This window comes from Globicephala melas, chromosome 7 (assembly GCF_963455315.2).
Source record: "Globicephala melas chromosome 7, mGloMel1.2, whole genome shotgun sequence".
NCBI classification, from domain to species: domain Eukaryota; kingdom Metazoa; phylum Chordata; class Mammalia; order Artiodactyla; family Delphinidae; genus Globicephala; species Globicephala melas.
The window spans coordinates 88152669-88172472 of NC_083320.1; the positions used below are offsets into that span (position 1 = coordinate 88152669).

Below are 19804 nucleotides of genomic sequence, written 5' to 3' on the forward strand. Positions count from 1 at the left end.
GTCTGTTCTCTGTGTCTGAGTCTGTTTCTGTTTTGTAGATAGGTTCATTTGTGCCATATTTTAGGTTCCACATATAAGTGATATCATATGGTTACAAATCAATTTTCAATTCATATTGCAGTAATGACAGACATGGGACATGTCAACAATGGGATGTGTTTTGGTCAGTCACTAAAACTTTGGATTTAATTATTTTAACCTCCTAAATAGTTTATGTCTGTTATATAGCTGCAGTGTAGTAGACATTTGTTATCTACTAAGTTAATAACAGTCATGTAATGTTCTTTACAACTTTTACATTGGTAATTCTGGTGATTGATATTTGACCAATGCAATAATGATGAATATAAAATATTTATTTTTTAATGTCCTAATTTTTGTTTTTGTGAACGTTCTACACCAAATGACTCTACTCTGCCATACTGAACTATTTTAGGTTATTTCTTCATTATGTTGAATCCAAATATATATACATATACATAATATTATATGTTTGTGTATATATATATGATATATCCACAATATAAACAATACATTATTTTATATGGTATTTAGAATCTATATATAGAAAACATTGAATATAGAATCTGTGTATAAAATTGAGGAATATCTGTGTTACCAGCACCACTAATAAACAGAATATTTTCCAAAGAAATTGGTACTTTGCTGATTACTTTAACCCTTTGCTTTAATATTATAACTTTTACCTTAAAAATAGAATCTTAAAGTTGAAAAAATCCTCAGAGAATATTTTTTTAAATCCTCATGACAAAAGTGAGAAAAGTGAGACCCTGAAAAATTAAGTGACTTAGTTAAGTCTGCACATCTTTTTAGTAAAAGACTTGGGACTAAAACACAGATCTCCAGAGCCCACTTATTCTTATCCTAGAGAGGCTCATTGGTTTATAATGTACATCGGGCTTAAATTTTCAGTTTGTGTTTTTTTCATTTTCTGCATAATACAAATATTATAAAAACATGTATTATTAAATGTTTATCAGACCCAAAGACTACATAATCTGACTATAGGGGGACCAAACTGGTATATTTTATTTGACTGACATTATTCTTAAACCAACATTTGAAAATCAGAAGGTTGCACACAGAAGTTCAGACTTTATGAAAAAACTCAGATTTGTCAACACTAGACCCCTTACAATCACAGAGTCTGCCAGATATAAGTAGTACCTCTGGACATGCACGCAATTTCAAGTTCAAAACAACACCTGCCATTCACACAAGGTAGGCCAATATACTTACCTGTATCCTTTTCATTCTTTTGCTATACCTCACTCCTATAGGTGTCAGGATTTTCAGCTCCTTTTACATGAATCTCTTTCTCCTGAATCTCTCTTTTAAATCTGTAAAAATCATCATAATCACTTTCTTCTGTTGAATATTAGTAAGCAAATACACAGCAATTTTTATGGAAGTTCACCAATAGAAGAGATTTTTTTACTTTCTCTGCACTCCTGGATGGCCAGGTCTGAGCATCATTTACACTTTCCTGAAGGAATTTCCAGGATATTCTCTGTCCTTAAAGGAAGAAAGAAGATAGTGCTACAAGTGATGACATGCCTGTTTCTTTGCAGCCAATTTTGTGGAGTTACATCAATGTCAGAACAGTGCATTCTGACTGAGGAGAAAGAACAAAAGAAATCATTATTCATATTGCTCTCCTGTGTAGCATAATCACATATCAGAAAAACTAAAATAGGAACCAATAATAGTAAAGTTGAAAAAAATCGGTGAAAATATTATAGATACGAATCATCATTTCTGCCACTAGGGGCTGGACTTTATCAAATTCAAGATTTAATTTCACATTATCACTGTGGACTTCACTCCAAATACTATTCTTCCTATCCCCAAAGCTACTTACTTCAAACAGACTGTCTATAAATGCAGGCTATTACACGAAGCTAAAAAAAATCGGAGAGGAATGCAAATAAATGTCATACAAATGCATAGTTTCCCAATTTAAATGGTTCCTTGGCTACTTAGCCATCTTTTGCTTTTCCTTAGTCAACTCCTTTCTTAGGTTGGGGGGTCAGAGGATGGGGTTGAGAGTTCCCACCCTCTAAGTCACCTGTTTGATCTTTTTGGAGACCAGTCCCATTCTGAGAATATCTAGTAGCCCCACCCTGAGTCACTTCATTAGCATAGACTCTAGTGTATTTCACAGGGCTCCTTAGAAATAACAAAAGATACTCCTATAGCTCAGAAAATTACAAGGTAACTGAACTCTGTGTCAGAAACAGAGGATAAAGACCAAATATATATTCTTATTATACCCACGCAGTTTAATCCGCTTAACATCCTTCAGAGGAGGCTCATGGACTCCTCTCTCTTGCCGGCCTTTTTCATATTGGTATCCTAAAGTATTTTTCTATAGCTAAGCTTTCCCGACTTTCCCTTTCTCTCTGTGGGATCTAACCCTCTCCTATTTTTTTAATCTAATATCCATATGCTATTGACTCTCACATACTCCAGGACCGATCTCACCTTATATTATTGGTTCCATATTTCCAACTACTTATTAAATGTTTACTCAAGGATGCTCTACAGATACCTCAAATTTAACACATCCAAATCAAACTCATTTTTTCCTCCCATGATACCTCCACTGTAATCTACACTTCTTATAAAATTAGACCACCATTCACTTCTATCATATCCAGTCAAACTTCACGTTATCTATTCTATTTCTTAAACATTTGAGTCCATTCCCTCTGCTCCATTCCCACTGCTACTGTCATTGCTCAAAATATTATGACTTCAAAATACAATTTCTTGTGTGAAATTAGCACATAGCTAATTTTCCATGTTCTCTTCTCTATATTCACCAATCCATTTATCGTGACTTTGTTTAGTTTTAAAATACAAAGTTGATCATAAAGCTCATCTAATTAATGCTTTCCAGTGCCTATGTATAATGTACAGCACTTTAGTTTAGCATACAAATAACTTCATTATCCCATTCCAAAACGATTTTCCCAATATCATCCCTTACCATTTCCTCTTATACACCCTTACTCCACCTGACTCCTTATACTTCTTTGAAATCCCTACTGTGTCATCCCAATGGCTTTTCACATGCTGTTTTGTTTAACTGGAACACCTCTTTCCATCTGATCCCTTTTTATTTAGTCTGAGGAAATCTAAATCATCCTTTAAACTCAGCTCAATATGCAGCCTTCACATTTTCCCTTCAATTCCAAGCAGGTTCATTTACTTCTCTGTGTTTCTATTATAACTAGAGTATGACTCTATTATAAGGAAATGCATAGAAATGAAATTCTATATCACTAGACTTGTTTCACCTAGAGGTTGAAATCATGTTCTATAAATTTTGGTTTCTTCAGGAATTCGTATAGTGCTTGGTACACAGGACAGACTGAATACACATTTGTCTAAATTATTAGCTGGCAGAGTTTTTTTTTTTTTTTTTAATTTGCTCGGTTGGTTAAGAATCATTAAGTACCTGCTGCTTACAGAGACTTGAACAAGGTGCTGGAGGAAAAGTATTGTGAGTGGAAGTAGGGAAAAAATAGGAGGAGGGCCATAGATATTAAAATAAAAGTTAATTAAGATAAAATTTCTGCTTGCGACAAGTACTTAATAGTTTCCTCCTTTTGATTTAGTGAGGGTGGTTTACATTGCTTAGCTCAGAACTTTTATTTAATCTGTTCATTGAAAATCGTGTTGCCAGTCTAATTCTTTGTCAAAATCCTGAAAAAGCCAGTGTCGTAAACACTAGAACTCTTCAGCAAATATTCATTGGAGTGCATTTTATACCTTTGCACAAATATCCAAGGACTTTTAGCCTACGCATCAAAAATGCAAATAAATTATCTTTTAAAGTAAAAGATTTGGTGTTAAGCTTGATCTTGTATCTCCGTAACTATTAAAACGACACTGAATTTTATGTTCAGTTAGTGTGGTTTTGAAAAGATGTATTGGAGTTGGCTCTTTCTCGCTTTTTTTTAATAGCCTACTTCCAAAGTTTGGAAAAAATGTTTTCTTTAGGGAGAAAAAAAATGCCCAACAATAAATCTGCTTAGAAATGTTGTTAATTTACCTTTTAGATCAAGATGAATGTGCTGTTTACGGTACATGCAGCCAGACCTGCATAAATACGTATGGATCCTATGCTTGTAGTTGTGTGGAGGGCTACATAATGCAGCCAGACAACAGATCCTGCAAAGCCAAAACTGGTAAGTTATCTAATTATTTTTATTATTTTTTTTTTTTTGCGGTACGCGAGCCTCTCACTGTTGTGGCCTCTCGCGTTGCGGAGCACAGGCTCTGGACGCGCAGGCTCAGCGGCCATGGCTCACGGGCCCAGCCACTCCGTGGCATGTGGGATCTTCCCAGACCGGGGCACGAACCCGTGTCCCCTGCATCGGCAGACGGACTCTCAACCACTGCGCCACCAGGGAAGCCCAAGTTATCTAATTTTTGGTCCTTCCAGAATTTATTTCCTATTTGCAGTTCTTTTCATTAGAAATGTATATAGTAGAGCAATATGGACTTTGAAGAAATAGATTTTTTTTCTTCATTTTAAGGAAATGATCCATCCTTAGAAAGCCAGAGAAGTTCTTTTAGTTGTCACTGATCACTACAAAACTCCTTCCATTACAGGAAGTTTCTAATGAACAAAAACCTGTTCAAAAGGAATGGATTAATTGATTTGAATTACCCATCTCTCTCCTGGACTGTATAATAGATTCCTCACTGGTTTCTGTGAGCCTCTGCTTTCCCTCTAAAATTCATATTTCACGTAATAGTTAATCTGCTAGAATATAAACCAAACCATGTTGTTATTTTGCTTAAAATCTCCTGACAGTTTTCCCTCATGTTGAGAATAAAACCCAAACTTCTCACAGGGCCTCTAAGGGCTAATGGACTAGTACCATTTACCTTTCCATCTCATCTCTCCTTCTCCTTTTATCACACCCCAGCCATACTGGTTTCCTTTTCCTTCAGCCACTTTGCTCTTGAGGTCTTTTCACTTGCTGTTTGATCTGCCTGCAATGCTTTTCTCTTTGATAGTCACATTCTTATCATTCAGGTCTTGGCTAGAATGTCAACATTCAGAATGACCTTCTCTGACCATTCTATTTAAGGGTGTGTACTCTCTCCATCACAATCTTATTTCCCAACTATACTTATTATTCATACCTATTCTATCACTACATGACTTTTTAGTTTTCTTTATAGCACTGCCATTTGAAATGAACATATTTATGTATCTGTTTATCATCAGATTTACCCAGAATAATATAATCATTATGAAAGTACAGAACTTGTCAGTTTTGTTTGCTGTTATATACTCAGTTCTGACCATTGCCTGGAACATATAGGTACTCAGTGAATATTTGTGGAAGGAAGGGAGAGATTGAGGGAAGGAAGGAGGGAGGGAGGGAGGAATGAAGGAAGGAAGGAAAAAGAAGGAATTAATTTTTCTTTCTAATTAAGATTACTACAATGAGTGTTCTCCTCTTAAGTATTTGAATTTCATTTTCAAAACTGCCTTCCCTTTACCTCTTATCTGCAAATAAAGCCTACTGTTTCTACATAGTGTGCAGTCTTAGTACACCCTCAGTAAATATTGTTAATTTGCCAATGAAATAGCCTTGAGGTGCTAGTAATGATAGAATAACACTAATTTTTTGTTGTTTGTGTGTGTGTATGTGTGTGCGTGAACTGAATTAGCTTGGGAATAATATAGGAAGATATTACACATGGTATTCCATCTGGCATCTTCTCACTTCCTCCAAATCTGGTTTCATTTCCTGCATTTTCAAATTATGAAGTTTTGATAAATTAGTGAATGTCCCCTACTCCCTTTTATTAGCAATTGGAAAATTAGGCATGGGATGGGATTCTCTTTCCTGAAACCAAATTGAGCAAAGCATTGGATTTGCTCTGCGAGCTGCTGCTGTTTCCCTTTGCATCGTAACTTCATGTTATAATTTCAACTATTTCTCTGAGATAGTATGTTTAATTATTTACAAAACATATTTGTATAGAAAATTACCAAGAAAGGAACTCTTTTACTTCTTAGTTTATTTTTTTTCAATTGCTGACTTGGTTTATGAAGCCCTATTTATTTTTCAGGGGCAATCCTCTAGAAAAATTAGGTCAAGTTATCTGTTCCTCTTTTTTTCCACCACTGAGAGTTCTGATTTAATATATCAACGGATTAAAGAAGTGGAAGGCTTTTTCTTTGCAGTTTCTTCTATTGATCCACACAATATTGCTGTGAATACACAGGGAGAGTGTAATGTAATAAACCCTATACAGAGAAGCACTTCCTCTCTTTCTACACAGAAGGGTTTCTGACAAAAAGAGAATGTAGTCAAAGAGGGATGGTACATGATATAGTGCTGCATCTTTGAATGTAGTCAGAGGGATGGTACATGATTTGATGACTCTAGCATTGATAATGGAATACATATGTAAATGCCTTCACCTCTAGTGGTTGGCTTGATGACTATTGGCGTACATAGTTAGAACAATACACAGTTTTCATGGGAACGTTCCTGTGGTTTGTAGTTTTAGGAAAATCAGTAATATAGTAAATGAGTACAAGTCTGTAACATATACTGACTAGTTCTAAAGGTCACATGGATATTTGAACAATGCATTTGTATAATTCAAAAAAACCGATCAGTTTTGCTTTAGTTTTCTCATATTTGTAACAAATGTACAGGAGGATTTTTTGCTTCCATTAGATTAAATGTATTAAAATTCCATTTAATACATCAGCTTTAAATTTTTCTGTGGCAATTTTATTTACTATGGTATTGCTGTGACTGAAGGGTGCTAGGAAAAAGTTATAAAGTAAACCCCATTTGTCTTCAGGCTTTGACTTTCCTCTTTTCCATTACCTGCTGCTTAGATTAGCACCTCTTTTTTTCTTCCTTTAAAATTTTACCCTACTGGATTCTGGAACCTGACTTTCCCTCCAAGTAAAGCCAGAGTTCAAGGGATTCCAGAAGCTGGGATTGTGTGAAATTAGGGAAAGGTTAGAATGGGCTGACCCCAAACAGTAGATGTTTGTAAAAGATCCCTAGACTTTAGACAGAAAATGCAACATAAATATATCAGACCCAGAGGATACAGTGGACAGCTAGATCTGCACACAAGAGGAAAATTCTACAAAGACCTTACTAGATAATAGATGGGAAAATAAAAGTTCCTAGGAAAGGTAGCCTTTTATGTGAAGGCAGAGGGTGGCAGAGTCAGTTGGCTGGGAAGCTGCTTCTAAGGTGATGAACTAGTTCAGCACAAAATAATATCATGGGGCTTCCCTGGTGGTGCAGTGGTTGAGAGTCCACCTGCCGATGCAGGGGACGCAGGTTCGTGCCCTGGTCCGGGAAGATCCCACATGCCGCGAAGCGGCTGGGCCCGTGAGCCATGGCCGCTGAGCCTGCGCATCCGGAGCCTGTGCTCCGCAACAGGAGAGGCCACAGCAGTGAGAGGCCTGCGTACCACAAAAAAAAAAAATAATATCATGGTCGCTCCCCAACTAGTCACCCCAAAGCTTGCCTGTGGGATCTTATATTCAATGTGACAATTGATAGTAAATAGGAAAATGAATTTAAGTTAATTGATTATCCCTCTTTTGTAGTATAATGACCAAATCCAACTAAAAGTCATAAGCCCTAAGAGCACCTTTAAGAAATACCTCTAGTAGGGGGAGGGGATTTTAGGCCCTGTGGCAGTTGGGAGAAGAGATTAATGTTAGGCAGGAGGCCTTTTCATTCTTGATAATTCATGTAGTACAGACAAATTCTTTTCTTTTCTACACTGAGTAAGATTTTCCCCTGACTACTGAACTGTAGAATCAAGTGTTTCAAAGTTGGGAAAATTTCAAAGGTAATCTAGTCCTATCCGTGTGACATCAAAATAGGTGATTTCCAAATGGAAGAAAATCTACAGAACTCTCAGTGTATGTAAAAAACAAAATAATAACTTCATGCATACTTGATATTACTGGGTAGTAGGAAGCATGCTAGAATGTGAATGTCATGATGGACTGTTCATAACTTTGGAATGGGACACACGTTAAAAACTAGTCATTTTTGAATTAAATGTTAGGACTTGTCATTTGAAAAAAGATGTTTTAAAGTAACTGTCAAGCATCTATAGGTATCCAGTAAAGCATCCTGTATATTTTTACATTTCTCAAAATTAGAGTTCTAATAATGACATCAAATCTGAAAACGAAAAGTGTTTTTGTTTGTTTTTTTAATTTAGCTTACTTTCTTTTAACTGATTTAGACTGATTTTGTTATAGAAGTATGTGTTAAATGGGGGTACCCAGGATTGACGGGGGGCTCATGCAGAACCTGTGAGAGTGAAAATAATAGCTAAGGGTGTTTAATTTATGACCTGTTGGCAATTTTGAATGAACTGATAAATTCAGGCTCCTTGGACTATGCTTTTCAGTGTCCTAACCACTTGCTTAAGGCAGGCATTTACCCCAGCATTCAGTTCTATGGAACCTATAAGCCTCTATTGATTTCATCAAAGCAGTAGCAAAATAAAGAGCACTAAATAATTCTATGCTCATCATTGTTGAGTCACCACATTAAATGGTACTACATGAGAGAGAGTACACCTTTTTGCCACAGAACAACCAGAGTAATGAGAGAAGAGAGTCCATTAAATAACTTTGAGATTCTATTACAGCGTATGCTTTGCTGTTCACTGATTTGGGTGAGGGTAAGGGGAGACTTTTTAGGCGATGGAACTCTTAGCTGTAAGAAATACAAATTATAATCCCTGTGTAATCCATAGAAGCACACCTCCAAACAGTGTTAGCGAGTGTTTTCATAATACTTTCTTTGCTGCAATTTAAAGAAAGAAGGAAGGAAAAAAAGAAAAAGAGAAAGATAGAGAAATAAAACAAAATATAACTTCCTATGGCTCCTACTTCTAATCTCTATTATCATCTACTAACAAATAGTTTAAAATGTCCTTTTGGAAGGTTGGAGGAATCATCCATGGTTTTCTGTCAAGGCTGGCTCTGCTCATGGGGAGAACAGAATAGGCTGGTACTTGTATAAAAAGGGACAAGCCTGGGAATTAAAAAAAAAAAAAAAGGGAAGAGCCCCTGCTCAGAGTATCATACTAATCAGCACTTGTGATGCTTGGAATTCAGTTATTAAAGTATAATTGCCTTTTTTTTCTTTTTAAAAGAAACACCCCATATTAAAATTTAAGTGTTCGTAGGAAGAGTAACATATTAAGTCTTAGTGACCTTGATAACTTAAGAAACTATGGATCAGATCTGTTTCAGTCTACCATCTGGCTAAGAATGGCTTCCCACAGAATGATATGTGATCATGTCTTGACAACGTGAAGATTCACTATTTAGAGTTTTTACTCTTTTTAGATAGTCCAAAGGTCTAGTTCCTGCACAGTTTGTCATTTCATTGAGGCATAACTGTGAATGACACTTGATAACGTGATGGTGTATTAGAAGCTCTGAGCTAGGAGCAAGCCTAGTAGACCAGCACCAGAATAGAAATCCAGATTTGTCATTTTTTACTCAGTCACATATGCATGGAGGAAATGATGTACACTATGGTAAGTGGTAAGTGACAGAGAAGTAGCTCAGTCCCTGGAACAGAGTATGTGCTGGGTAAATGCTTGTTGGATGCTGCAAGCAATTTCCTAAACATTCAGGAAGCAGAATAAGGGTATTGGGATATTGAGGATCAAAAAAAGGAAAGTCAAAAGGCTGCAAGAGATTCGAAGGGTAATGGTTGTTTTTTGGGGTTTTTTTGTTTGTTTTGTTTTTGCCAGTTTCATCATGTTATTTAGGGTTCAAGCTGCCTTTGCCGCAGTAGAGGCATCAAAATTGGCTGGGGAGCTCTGCATAATCTCCATAAATGTGCTCCCTCAACCAGTCCCCCCTCAGACAGACATGCAGTCCGAATGCGTGTTTGCTGTGCAAATATAGCTGGAGAATAAGCGACACCACCTGCAATCAGGCAGTATATCCTAAGCCTCTGTTCTGTACAAATACTAGAGCTTCACAACTCCCTTTGATAACGTGGCCTGGCCATTGAAAGTATTTTTCTATTTTTTAGAGTACTCCTACCCTATATCTTCTCTGGCCCTTTGCTCAGTTGGAATTCACATTCCATGACAGGACAGGGCAAGGATTTCTAATGGAATTTCCATTACCCAAATTAAGCATCACACTTTTTTTTTCTACCCACACAACTGTTAATGAGTTTGCCAGTATTGAGGTATAAAACTTCTCATGAATATTCTATGTCTGTTTTTGCTGGGTTTTAAAATTTTTCTTTTTAAGTTTTTGATTTTTTGTTTCCTGGAGGACATCAGTTTCACAGTCTAACACCTTTCTTGATATCTTAAATCTTTTTTCCAGCAACAAATTTGCAAGATTGATAACAGTCTTACCTGTCATGTGTTTTACGTGTCATGACACCTTTGATTTACCCATAGTCTAAAAAAATATTAGACACAGAAAAAATGCATGTCTTCCATTGTCTTTACCACTTAACATCTTAGCTGCAATCTAGCTGCAGATGTCTTTATTTGGGTATTAAGAATTACATGGCGACATTTATGGGCTCTAGATTTGACAATCAGTAAATTTTGTTTTCACAAATGACACAATATATAAGTACAAATTTCTATCATTGTATTTTTTTATAGAATAGCTATTGATTGAACTAATATTTAAATCCTCAATATAAAATATATAATAGATCATGTCATGTTCTACAGTTAACTTCCTTTCTTTGTCTTAAAATTGGACAAGTGTAATGAAAAACAAAAAGAAATGAGGCACATTTAAATACATAGAAATTACAAATGGTTTAAGATTACGCATGGATGTATAATTTTTCTATTGTTTTGTTTGAGAAAAGTGTAAGTATAGTGCTATTGAAATCCTCAGAAAACCTAAGCTTAAAACCTGACAGAAAAAAATTTTTTTTTTTCTAATAAGGGAAATTTGTTTTTCAGAGAGTTTTCAAGGCATCCCCTGTATCACTTGCAGTCAACAATGTAGTAAGAGCAGTTAGAGAATGTCTCTTGAGCACTCTTCCCCAGCGTTCATATTTGCCCTTGACTTTGATGACAAATATTCTGCATATTCTCCCTAGTCAAGCTGCTTAACGTCATTTTAGTCCTGAGAAGAAAAAATCCATTGTATTGAATGCAGTTTTAAATGTGTGTGAGCATTTCTTCTTCGCACTAGGACTCACACAGCCTCCATCTTTGCTTTTCATGAAAAATAATACTTGCCAAGTTATTAGACAAATTATATCTTAACAGACTTTAGAGGTTTAGAACATACCATCAAATTACAAGGGATATATATCTAGTAAAGTAGCTAAAAGTTTGGTATATAATCACCATTGAGTATTTAGAACTAGTCTTTTTTTAATAGCAAAGTAGAAGATTGTGATCTTAAATATAGGTTATCTATTTACATCCGTTGGCAGCCCTGTCAGAAAGCAGTGAAATAGATTAAATGACCTTTCCCTTTTCCACCTCTAGATAATGAATTTTCAGATGTCTACCTCCTTCCTCTTTATTCTAAGATGATGGTCTTGTTTCATATTCCCCTGAGAAAACAGAAGCAGTCAAAAGAGAACTTTCTCATCCTGAACTACATCTACCAATCTATCTGAATCTAGAGCTAATCACTTCATCCTTCTCTTATTTGAATTGAAGAACAAACTGACTTTGATCCTGTCTAAGGCCAATACCAGCCTCTGTGCATCAGTATCACCTTCTCTCACCTGTACAAGAGTTAGACTCAGACAGTTGTCTTCTTTATTCCTTGAATCATCAAGATATTCTTTTCTCCTGGATCATTTCCATCAGTATACAAGGATGTAGTAAAGAGGCTGCAAAACAACCTCCTTTAAAACTGTATTTCTCTCCAGCTACCACTTCATTTTTCTTTTCCCGTTATAGAAAAACTCAGTGTGTTGTCGCTTTCTCTATTTTCTCCTCCTCCTTCAGTGGGTCTTACCTTCTTATCACTTACTTAAACCTCTGTTGTCAAGGTTACCAGTGACCTCTAGTTGCTTAATTACTCAATTATCAGTCCTTAGCACACAACTGATCCTGTCTCCTTCTTGAATACTGTCCCTTTTAAAGAGTGTATTCTTGGAGTTCTCCTCTTACCTTACTGGGCATTTTTTTTCCCCTCAGTTTATTTTGCTGCATAATCCTCATTTTGTCAGTATTTTCAACATGACTCAGTGTTCAGTCCTTTGGACATCTTCTCTTCTTTTATTGATTTCCTAAGTGCTCTCATCCTGTATCATGACTTTAAAAACACATCCTCTTCCATGGTTTTATTAAACATCTAGAGACTGAGACTTGCCAGTTTTTACCACCAGCCCTGAGCGCTTTGTTGAACACCAGATTCACTTGAATATTGAGATCCAACTTACCATCTCCATTTGGAAATTTAATGGAAATATCACTCTATGTGTCCCAAGCTCTTGATTCTCTCCCCTAATAATGCTTTCTCCAGTGATGGCCATCTTGGTTAATGTGACCCCATTCACCCAATTGTCCAAACCAAAATACTGGAGTCTCCCTTGACTCCATTCTTTCTCTCAAACCCTTTGTTTCAAACTTTTAAATATGTTCTGAATTGTACTACTTTCTCTAAAGAACAGCCTGCATCCACGTTCCTACCAATGCTTTACCTTTCTTCATAGAATTTAACACTGCCAAAAAAATATTAAATAGTATTGGTTTACCTTCTTATTGACTTTTTCCTCCACTAAAATGTAAGCTCTACAAAACCAAAAAATTTTATTAGTTTCATTCACTGCTGTATCTCTAGCATCTAGATGAATGCGTGGCGGAAGCTAGTCATGCTCAATAAATCTTTGTTAAATGTATAAATAAATATGCAAACACTGAGACAGTATTTTCTTTTTAGGAGACAAAAGTGGCTTTTTAAAGGACCCATGCTTTCAAACTGGAAATATTTTTAAAGCAATTTTTTTAATGTTGTTTTTTATTGTGGTAAAAGTCACATAATATAAAACATAGTATTTTAACCATATTTAACTGTACAGTTTCGTGGCACTAAGTACATTCACATTGTTGTGCAACTCTCACCATCATCCGTCCCCCCAATTTTTCACCTTTCTAAACTGAAACTCTGTCTCCATTAAACACTAACTCCCCATTCCCCCTCCGCACCCCTGCACCCCCCAGCCCGTGGCATCTACCGGTATACTTTCTGACTCTGTGAATTTGACTATTCTAGGTACCTAGTATAAGTGTAAAGCAATTTTTAAATGAGCCAATATCTATTACTTATTAAATTCAATCATTACCAATTTATAAATTAAAGGGACATGTCTGAATTGGGAAAAATGTGCTTCTATAGCTAAAGAAGTTTCTGTTTGCCACAGTGAGAAAGGTGATTAGGAGATTCAAAAGTAGCCATAGGCCACCTCTCAGTAACTAATGCGAATTGACCATCCCTGGACTATCTGCTAATTTTAATATTAATTCAGTAACCTAAAATTTGAATGAATCATACTCTGAGATTTTGAGATTTACCAAAATAACCCTTCAATTTAATTAAATTTATACTTTAATTAATTAAATTCAGTATAATTAAATTTATTTCATTTTCCTGATTAAAAATCACAATGCATTATTTTTGTCATTTTATTGAAATACACTATCATTCTTTATTTTTTTGAAATACACTATATCATTCTTAAACTTAAAAAATCAGTAAAATATCTTTAAAAACATTGGCAAATCCATATTCAAACAGCCCTTTATGTGTCATTCATTTATTGACCACTTACCATGTGCCAAGTAAGACCTTCTAGTTAGTAGGGGAAATATAATACTTCCTTGATCTGGTGGATCAACTCTTTAAGAAACAGGAAAATTGTGAGAGCTGCTGATTTGCAAAATGAGAGCCTCTTTTAGTGTGTGTGTGTGTGTGTGTGTGTGTGTGTGTGTGTGTGTGGCACGATGTTATTGGCTTTAATTGTTGTTCAGAAAATGTTCCTTATTCCTGCGAAACAACATATTTCATTGCTTCTCAATCATCACATTTCACATTGAAATATCCTCTAAATGAATGTAGCGGTATTTCACTATTAACATCCAAATAACAAAAAGGTTACATTGTTTTAAAGTCTGTAATTCAGGTTGATCAGTAGTTTACCTGAGTGAGTTTTCACAATGCCTAAGACAAGATTACAAAAGACAACACTGACCTAATATGCCAGCACTAAACCCATCATCTTCTCATAAAACCGACTCTGCTTTTTTTCCTCTTCCTCCCTGTCACCCAAATCTCAAATTTCCACAGAATCTTTGACCCCATGCCCCTTATTATCTACATAAAACAGTCTCTACAGTTTAAAACTTCGACTTTATTACATCACCCCATCTCTGTGTAGGAACACAACACCACCCATTTTAGGTTCTTCTACCTATTTTCTGAGAAATTAAAATAGCATTTCCCTGTTCAGTAATCCAGATATTCAAAACCTGTGTCTATATAAGTTTTGTTTTTTTGCTAATAACCTTGGGTTACCTTCTTTATAATTAAAAAGATAAATACCTTTCTTGATTTATATGTGTGAAATTTAATGTGTTCCTGAACCTCTGGATTCTCTGGGGCTTACATTTCTCCACTGGCCTCTGCTTCCAGTAGAAGTGTCGGCACACATGGTCATTCTTTCTTTCTGTATCGCATCAATCTAAAGGAGAACAGAAATACCTTTTCCTTTTTACCTAACTCCTTTCCAAACTTACTCCAGAATACTACCACCAAGGCAGTGTATAAACAAGATTTTTACATACTACCTTCCCATCTGATTTGAATTATATTACACCACTTTAAAAGTAAAAACAAAAACAATTTTAGAAATTAAATGGGAAATATACCTATCCTACTATATTCTCCTCATGCATATCCTATTCTATGTATCATTTCCCAGTTGATCTTCAAGATATTTTTGCTCGTTATACTCTTTCTAAAATTTATATTGACTTTCCATTGCAACCCAAATTAAAAATAAGTTTATCATCTTGACATTAAATGACTTGTGCAATGTTTTCTCAACCTACTTTCTCAGCTACTGCAAGCTCTATGTGAGTTTGAATCTAGTTCTTTTTACTTAGTAGCTTTGTGATCTTAAGCAACTTACTTAAACTCTAAATAACTTAGTTTTCTTACCTATAAAATGTGGATAATATTAGCACCTGATTCTTAGAGATGTTGTGAGTATACAATAAACTGATAAAGATGAAGCTAGCTCCTAAAATATGCTCAAAAAGTTTGCTATTGTCATTATCATGATGAAGTACTTTCATCACTAATGCATGTTGTACCCTCAGAAACTGAAAAACTGAGGTTAGTATCTTCCCAACACATCTTAGAGTCTTTCCCACATATGTGCTTTTGTCAAAGCTGTTTGTTTCACCTGACTTCCTTTTTTTCTTCTTCTTCTTCAACTTTTTTTTTTTTTAATCTCTGCATGTCCAATTCCTGTTCTTCCATCAAGGCAAACCTGAAATCAAACGTCATCATCATTAAGGAACTTTTAACTCTGTTAAACAGATATGTTTTTGTACATTTGTGATGCTGTAACAATACCACAGACTGGGTAACTTACAGATAACAGAAATTTATTTCTCTAGAGGCTGGAAGTCTGAGATCAGAGTGCCAGCATGGTCTGCTGCGGGCTGTCTTCTGGGGTGCAGACATATTGTATTTTCACATAGCAGAAGGTGCTAGGGATCTCTCTAGAACCTCTTTTATAAGGGACTTATTCATAAGCGTTCCAGCTTTGGGACCCAAGCACCTCCCAACTGTCACCTCCCAATACCATCATCTTTGGGGGTTAGGATTTCAACATAGGAATTTAGGGGACTCAAACATTCAGTCATAGCAAGATATATCTAAACATTCTTTGGAACTCAGTGTTACTATACATGTTTTATGAAAGGTACCAAACCTGACTTAAAAAATATAGACTTTTATAGATATTTAAGATGTATATATATGTATATCAATTTTTCTGTTAGGTATATCTTTCTTGAAGACAGACTGTCCTGCTGATCCCCTTCAGATACTAGTTGAATACCTTAGAGCTATAAGTTCTAAAAATAAAATAAAAAATACAATAAAGCATTTTCGTCCAGTCAATTGAGTTTAGTATAAATGCATTGTGACAATAAAAGGTAGTGCTAAGATAAATTACAGTATAGTTGTAGTAATTACATTTTCTTGCTTAGGTGAAAACTGTTTAATGCATTTTAATGTTTCCACATTTGATTCATATTTTACTTTTTCTTTTGTAAAATCTGATAAAATAGTTTCCTCTGACATGTGGCACAGCATGTACTTATTCTAAATATCATTCAGCTCAGTAAAGAGATTTTTCCATTGACAAAATAGTTGAGGAAAATGGAGAAACAAATTTGGCCATATACGTTTTGGAAATGAAAATATTCCAGCCCTGTATCTTTTTTTCACTTATATGGTTAACTTTATCCACATTTTCAGTTTGGTTTAGTTGACTTTGGTCTATAATTTATTATATTACTTGAATAATGCTTTTTTTCTCTTTTTTAAACTAGATAATTTCCTCCTAGTATTTCATATTCAACTTTTTTTGTTCATTGCATAATTTTAGAAGTTATCTTTTCTTTTCTTTTAAATTTAGTCTCTTTATACAGATTGCTCTTCACTTTTGTTGCATATAGTTACACTTCACTTCCTATGAGGGTTTGCATAATTTTTTGCTACAAGTTGTTATCATTCTTCTCATTTCTAACTTCATCATATTTTCCTTATTATTAAAGACTTTATACATTTGTATATGATAAACTAAAAATAAAATTGTTTAAATTCTTCTTTAAGTTATTTTAAGTTTGTATTGGTTGAAAACCAATTCTTTGGGCTGTACAGATAACAATTTTCCCTTTTCCCATGCTTTAGTCTGGCTCTTCATTTTATGTACTTTACACGGAAGTTACCATTTAACCTTTTAAACAGTTGAACCTCATTCTTTTTTTTTTTTCTCATCTTTGAAATAACAGATATTGAGGTGCACCTACCTAACTTCATTCACTGGAGATAATTGCTCACAATTACAGGATTAATTAGGGGAAATCAGAACACAGTATAACTAGATAATACATATTTTTCTATGTGTATATGTGATATAGATACATTTATTATGTACATAAATATTTATTAGGCTTATATTTATTTTTAATTATCTGAATCCACAATTCCAATTACTTAAAATGAAACTAGCTGAACTAATATTCTTAGAATTGAATGGAAGAATAGGGAGTTTAAATGAAGCTGTAAAAATTAGTTTTATTCACTCTGAAAACATTTATTTAACATCAACTATATGTCAAAATCATATTATTATAAGTATATAAAAACATTTTTAGTATATTCTTGACTATGAGAGGAGAAGGATATGTTTGCAAGGATATGGTTATAGTGGCTTGGAATTTAAAGAGATATTTTTATGAATCTAGTCAAATGAGATATTTCTTGTTTCCAAGCTTCTCTTTTTAATTCTCAGTTTTCTAATCAGTTTTAAAAATTATGACACTGATTAATATAACATGATAGGAAAAAAATCATGTTCTGATTATACACATCTCTATAACTGTTTGGGAGAGAAAATACTCTTTTTTATGCTGTTGATATATGGGTGGGAGTGAAGAGAATGAGGACAGTTTTCCTCCTCCAACATGAATCAGTTGACAGCCTATCGTAGAGGTTTATTCAACTTAAGTCTTGATTCTCTACGCCAGAGTGTTGACTGAGTGCTTTCTTGTGTTCCAATCTCTTCTATGTGGAAGGTTAATATTTATTACTTCTCACTAAGTGTTGATGTAGACAACCCTTTGACTGAAGTCATCTGATGTGTTTTCTAACTGTTCCTTCAAGGAAACTGTTCACTGACTCTAAGTGTGGCATCTGATATGAGCATCACATTTATTCTTATCAGTCTTTTATCATTATTACCCAGGCTAATGATGATCTTCACTTGGCATGTGGAAGCATGTGGTAATAATGCCCACTAGAGAGCAGTGTAGTGCGGGTAGAGATGGATAACCTTTGTCAGGCCTCTGCCCCCTTTCATAATGAAGTAGGAAAAAAAAAAGATTTATATCCCTAGCCCCTGATGATTTTTGTGGGTCCTTGTGTTTCAGTAGCTTCTCCCACTCCCATATCAGGCCTTATGTTTTATTTGTCTTACGTGGGAAACCATAGATAATAATTAGCAGACACATGAGTATTACTTCAGTGAAGTACATCACAACTAACACTAGAAGTATCCTTCCTCCAGTGTGTCATTTGAATTTTAAAAGTCACCATTATTATATCAAACCATGTCAATTTATGAAGCACCTGACTTTCTCTCTATTGACTTTCTGTTTATCTGAAGCTTTAAAATCAGTGGTTGATATATTTTGCATTAAGGTAAGCAACTGACTCGCTCAAAAAGCAGCTACAAAAATCAAATAGATTGATTAGCTGTGTCCAGTAAGCATTGCCTGTGTTGACCATTAATTTATTTTTATCTCAGTTTCTCAAGAGAAACTCAATGTTCCTTCATATTCCAGACTCTCTTCAAAGAATGTTTATGACATACTTAAATTTACTGACTGGTAGGCAGTTTAGAAATTGTTGTCTACATCTGGACTTCTTATAAGCTTGGCAGTAGTGGTTCATTTTTGAATGAGAGCTGATTTCACTAAAGGCCATTTTGGCTGTCAATTGAAGACCATAAGCACTGACATTAGTGTCAGTATATCTTTGTTAACCTGATAACACAGCTGTCTAAGACCCCTTCCTAACCTGAGAAATCCATCCATGATCCAACAGGCTTCAGGAGTGCCAAGGTCAACTGGAAAACAAACAGAGCTAGTACTGTTGAAAAGAGACCAAGTTTAGACTTCCACATTAAGGAATGGAAAGGGCACGTATTACATGATTCAAGATGGCTTTAGGAGATTGAGAGAGAGCCAGCTGGCTAACCAAGCTCAGATGTAGTCACTTGACAAGGTTACATAAGCAGAGACAGTTCACGATTTTACTGATTATTCTAAGAGAACTCTTTATTATGGAAATAATATTAGTATTATTGAGACTTACTTTTTGTTGGTTTATACCAAGCAGTCCAGGGACAAGTTCACTTCTCCACTGGGAAGAAACTGTTGGGCTATTTAGTTTATAATCTCACTGAGGTTGTACTGTTGTTTACTTTTGTTTGTTTTGTTGTTTTAAGATAAAAAAAAACATTTAATGCCTTTCTGGAGGCAGAGAAGAATCCTATGGCTTGATTGAAGTAATTTCTTAGGAGTAAAAATTCAAATACTCATGGAAGGCCTTAGGATGTGTTTCAGAGTTGACATTTTAGGCCTGTGAGGGAAGACCCAAAATCATCTTCGTTGGACAGCTCTTCTATTTGAAAGATACACAAGGAGCCTGATATTCCTACTTCCCCAAGAAATGATGAAGACCATTAAATAATGTGTTCAAAATGTTAGATGTTTAATTATATTAGCCATAGTATGTACATTTGCTTTTCTCCTACCATTACAGTGCTCAGTATCAGTGTCTTGAATGATCTAATAATGTTTATGAAATTTTCTGAAGAGACAGTATTTCTCTGGATTCCATCCATAGGTTAAGAAATCCAAATTACTTTGTAACGTTTCACAGAATGTTTCTAACAAACTCTACTGTGTAAGGGTTCCATGTGTC

General features: G+C 35.0%; 1 protein-coding gene across 1 annotated transcript in view; it reads left to right on the top strand.

Moving 5' to 3' along the window:
- LRP1B (LDL receptor related protein 1B) overlaps positions 1-19804 on the top strand; it is a 1792829-nt gene that overhangs the window by 850142 nt on the left and 922883 nt on the right. The window contains exon 5 of the mRNA XM_030883038.2: positions 4089-4217. Coding sequence (XP_030738898.2) covers positions 4089-4217 — 129 coding nt within the window. The remainder of the gene's footprint in view (positions 1-4088; positions 4218-19804) is intronic.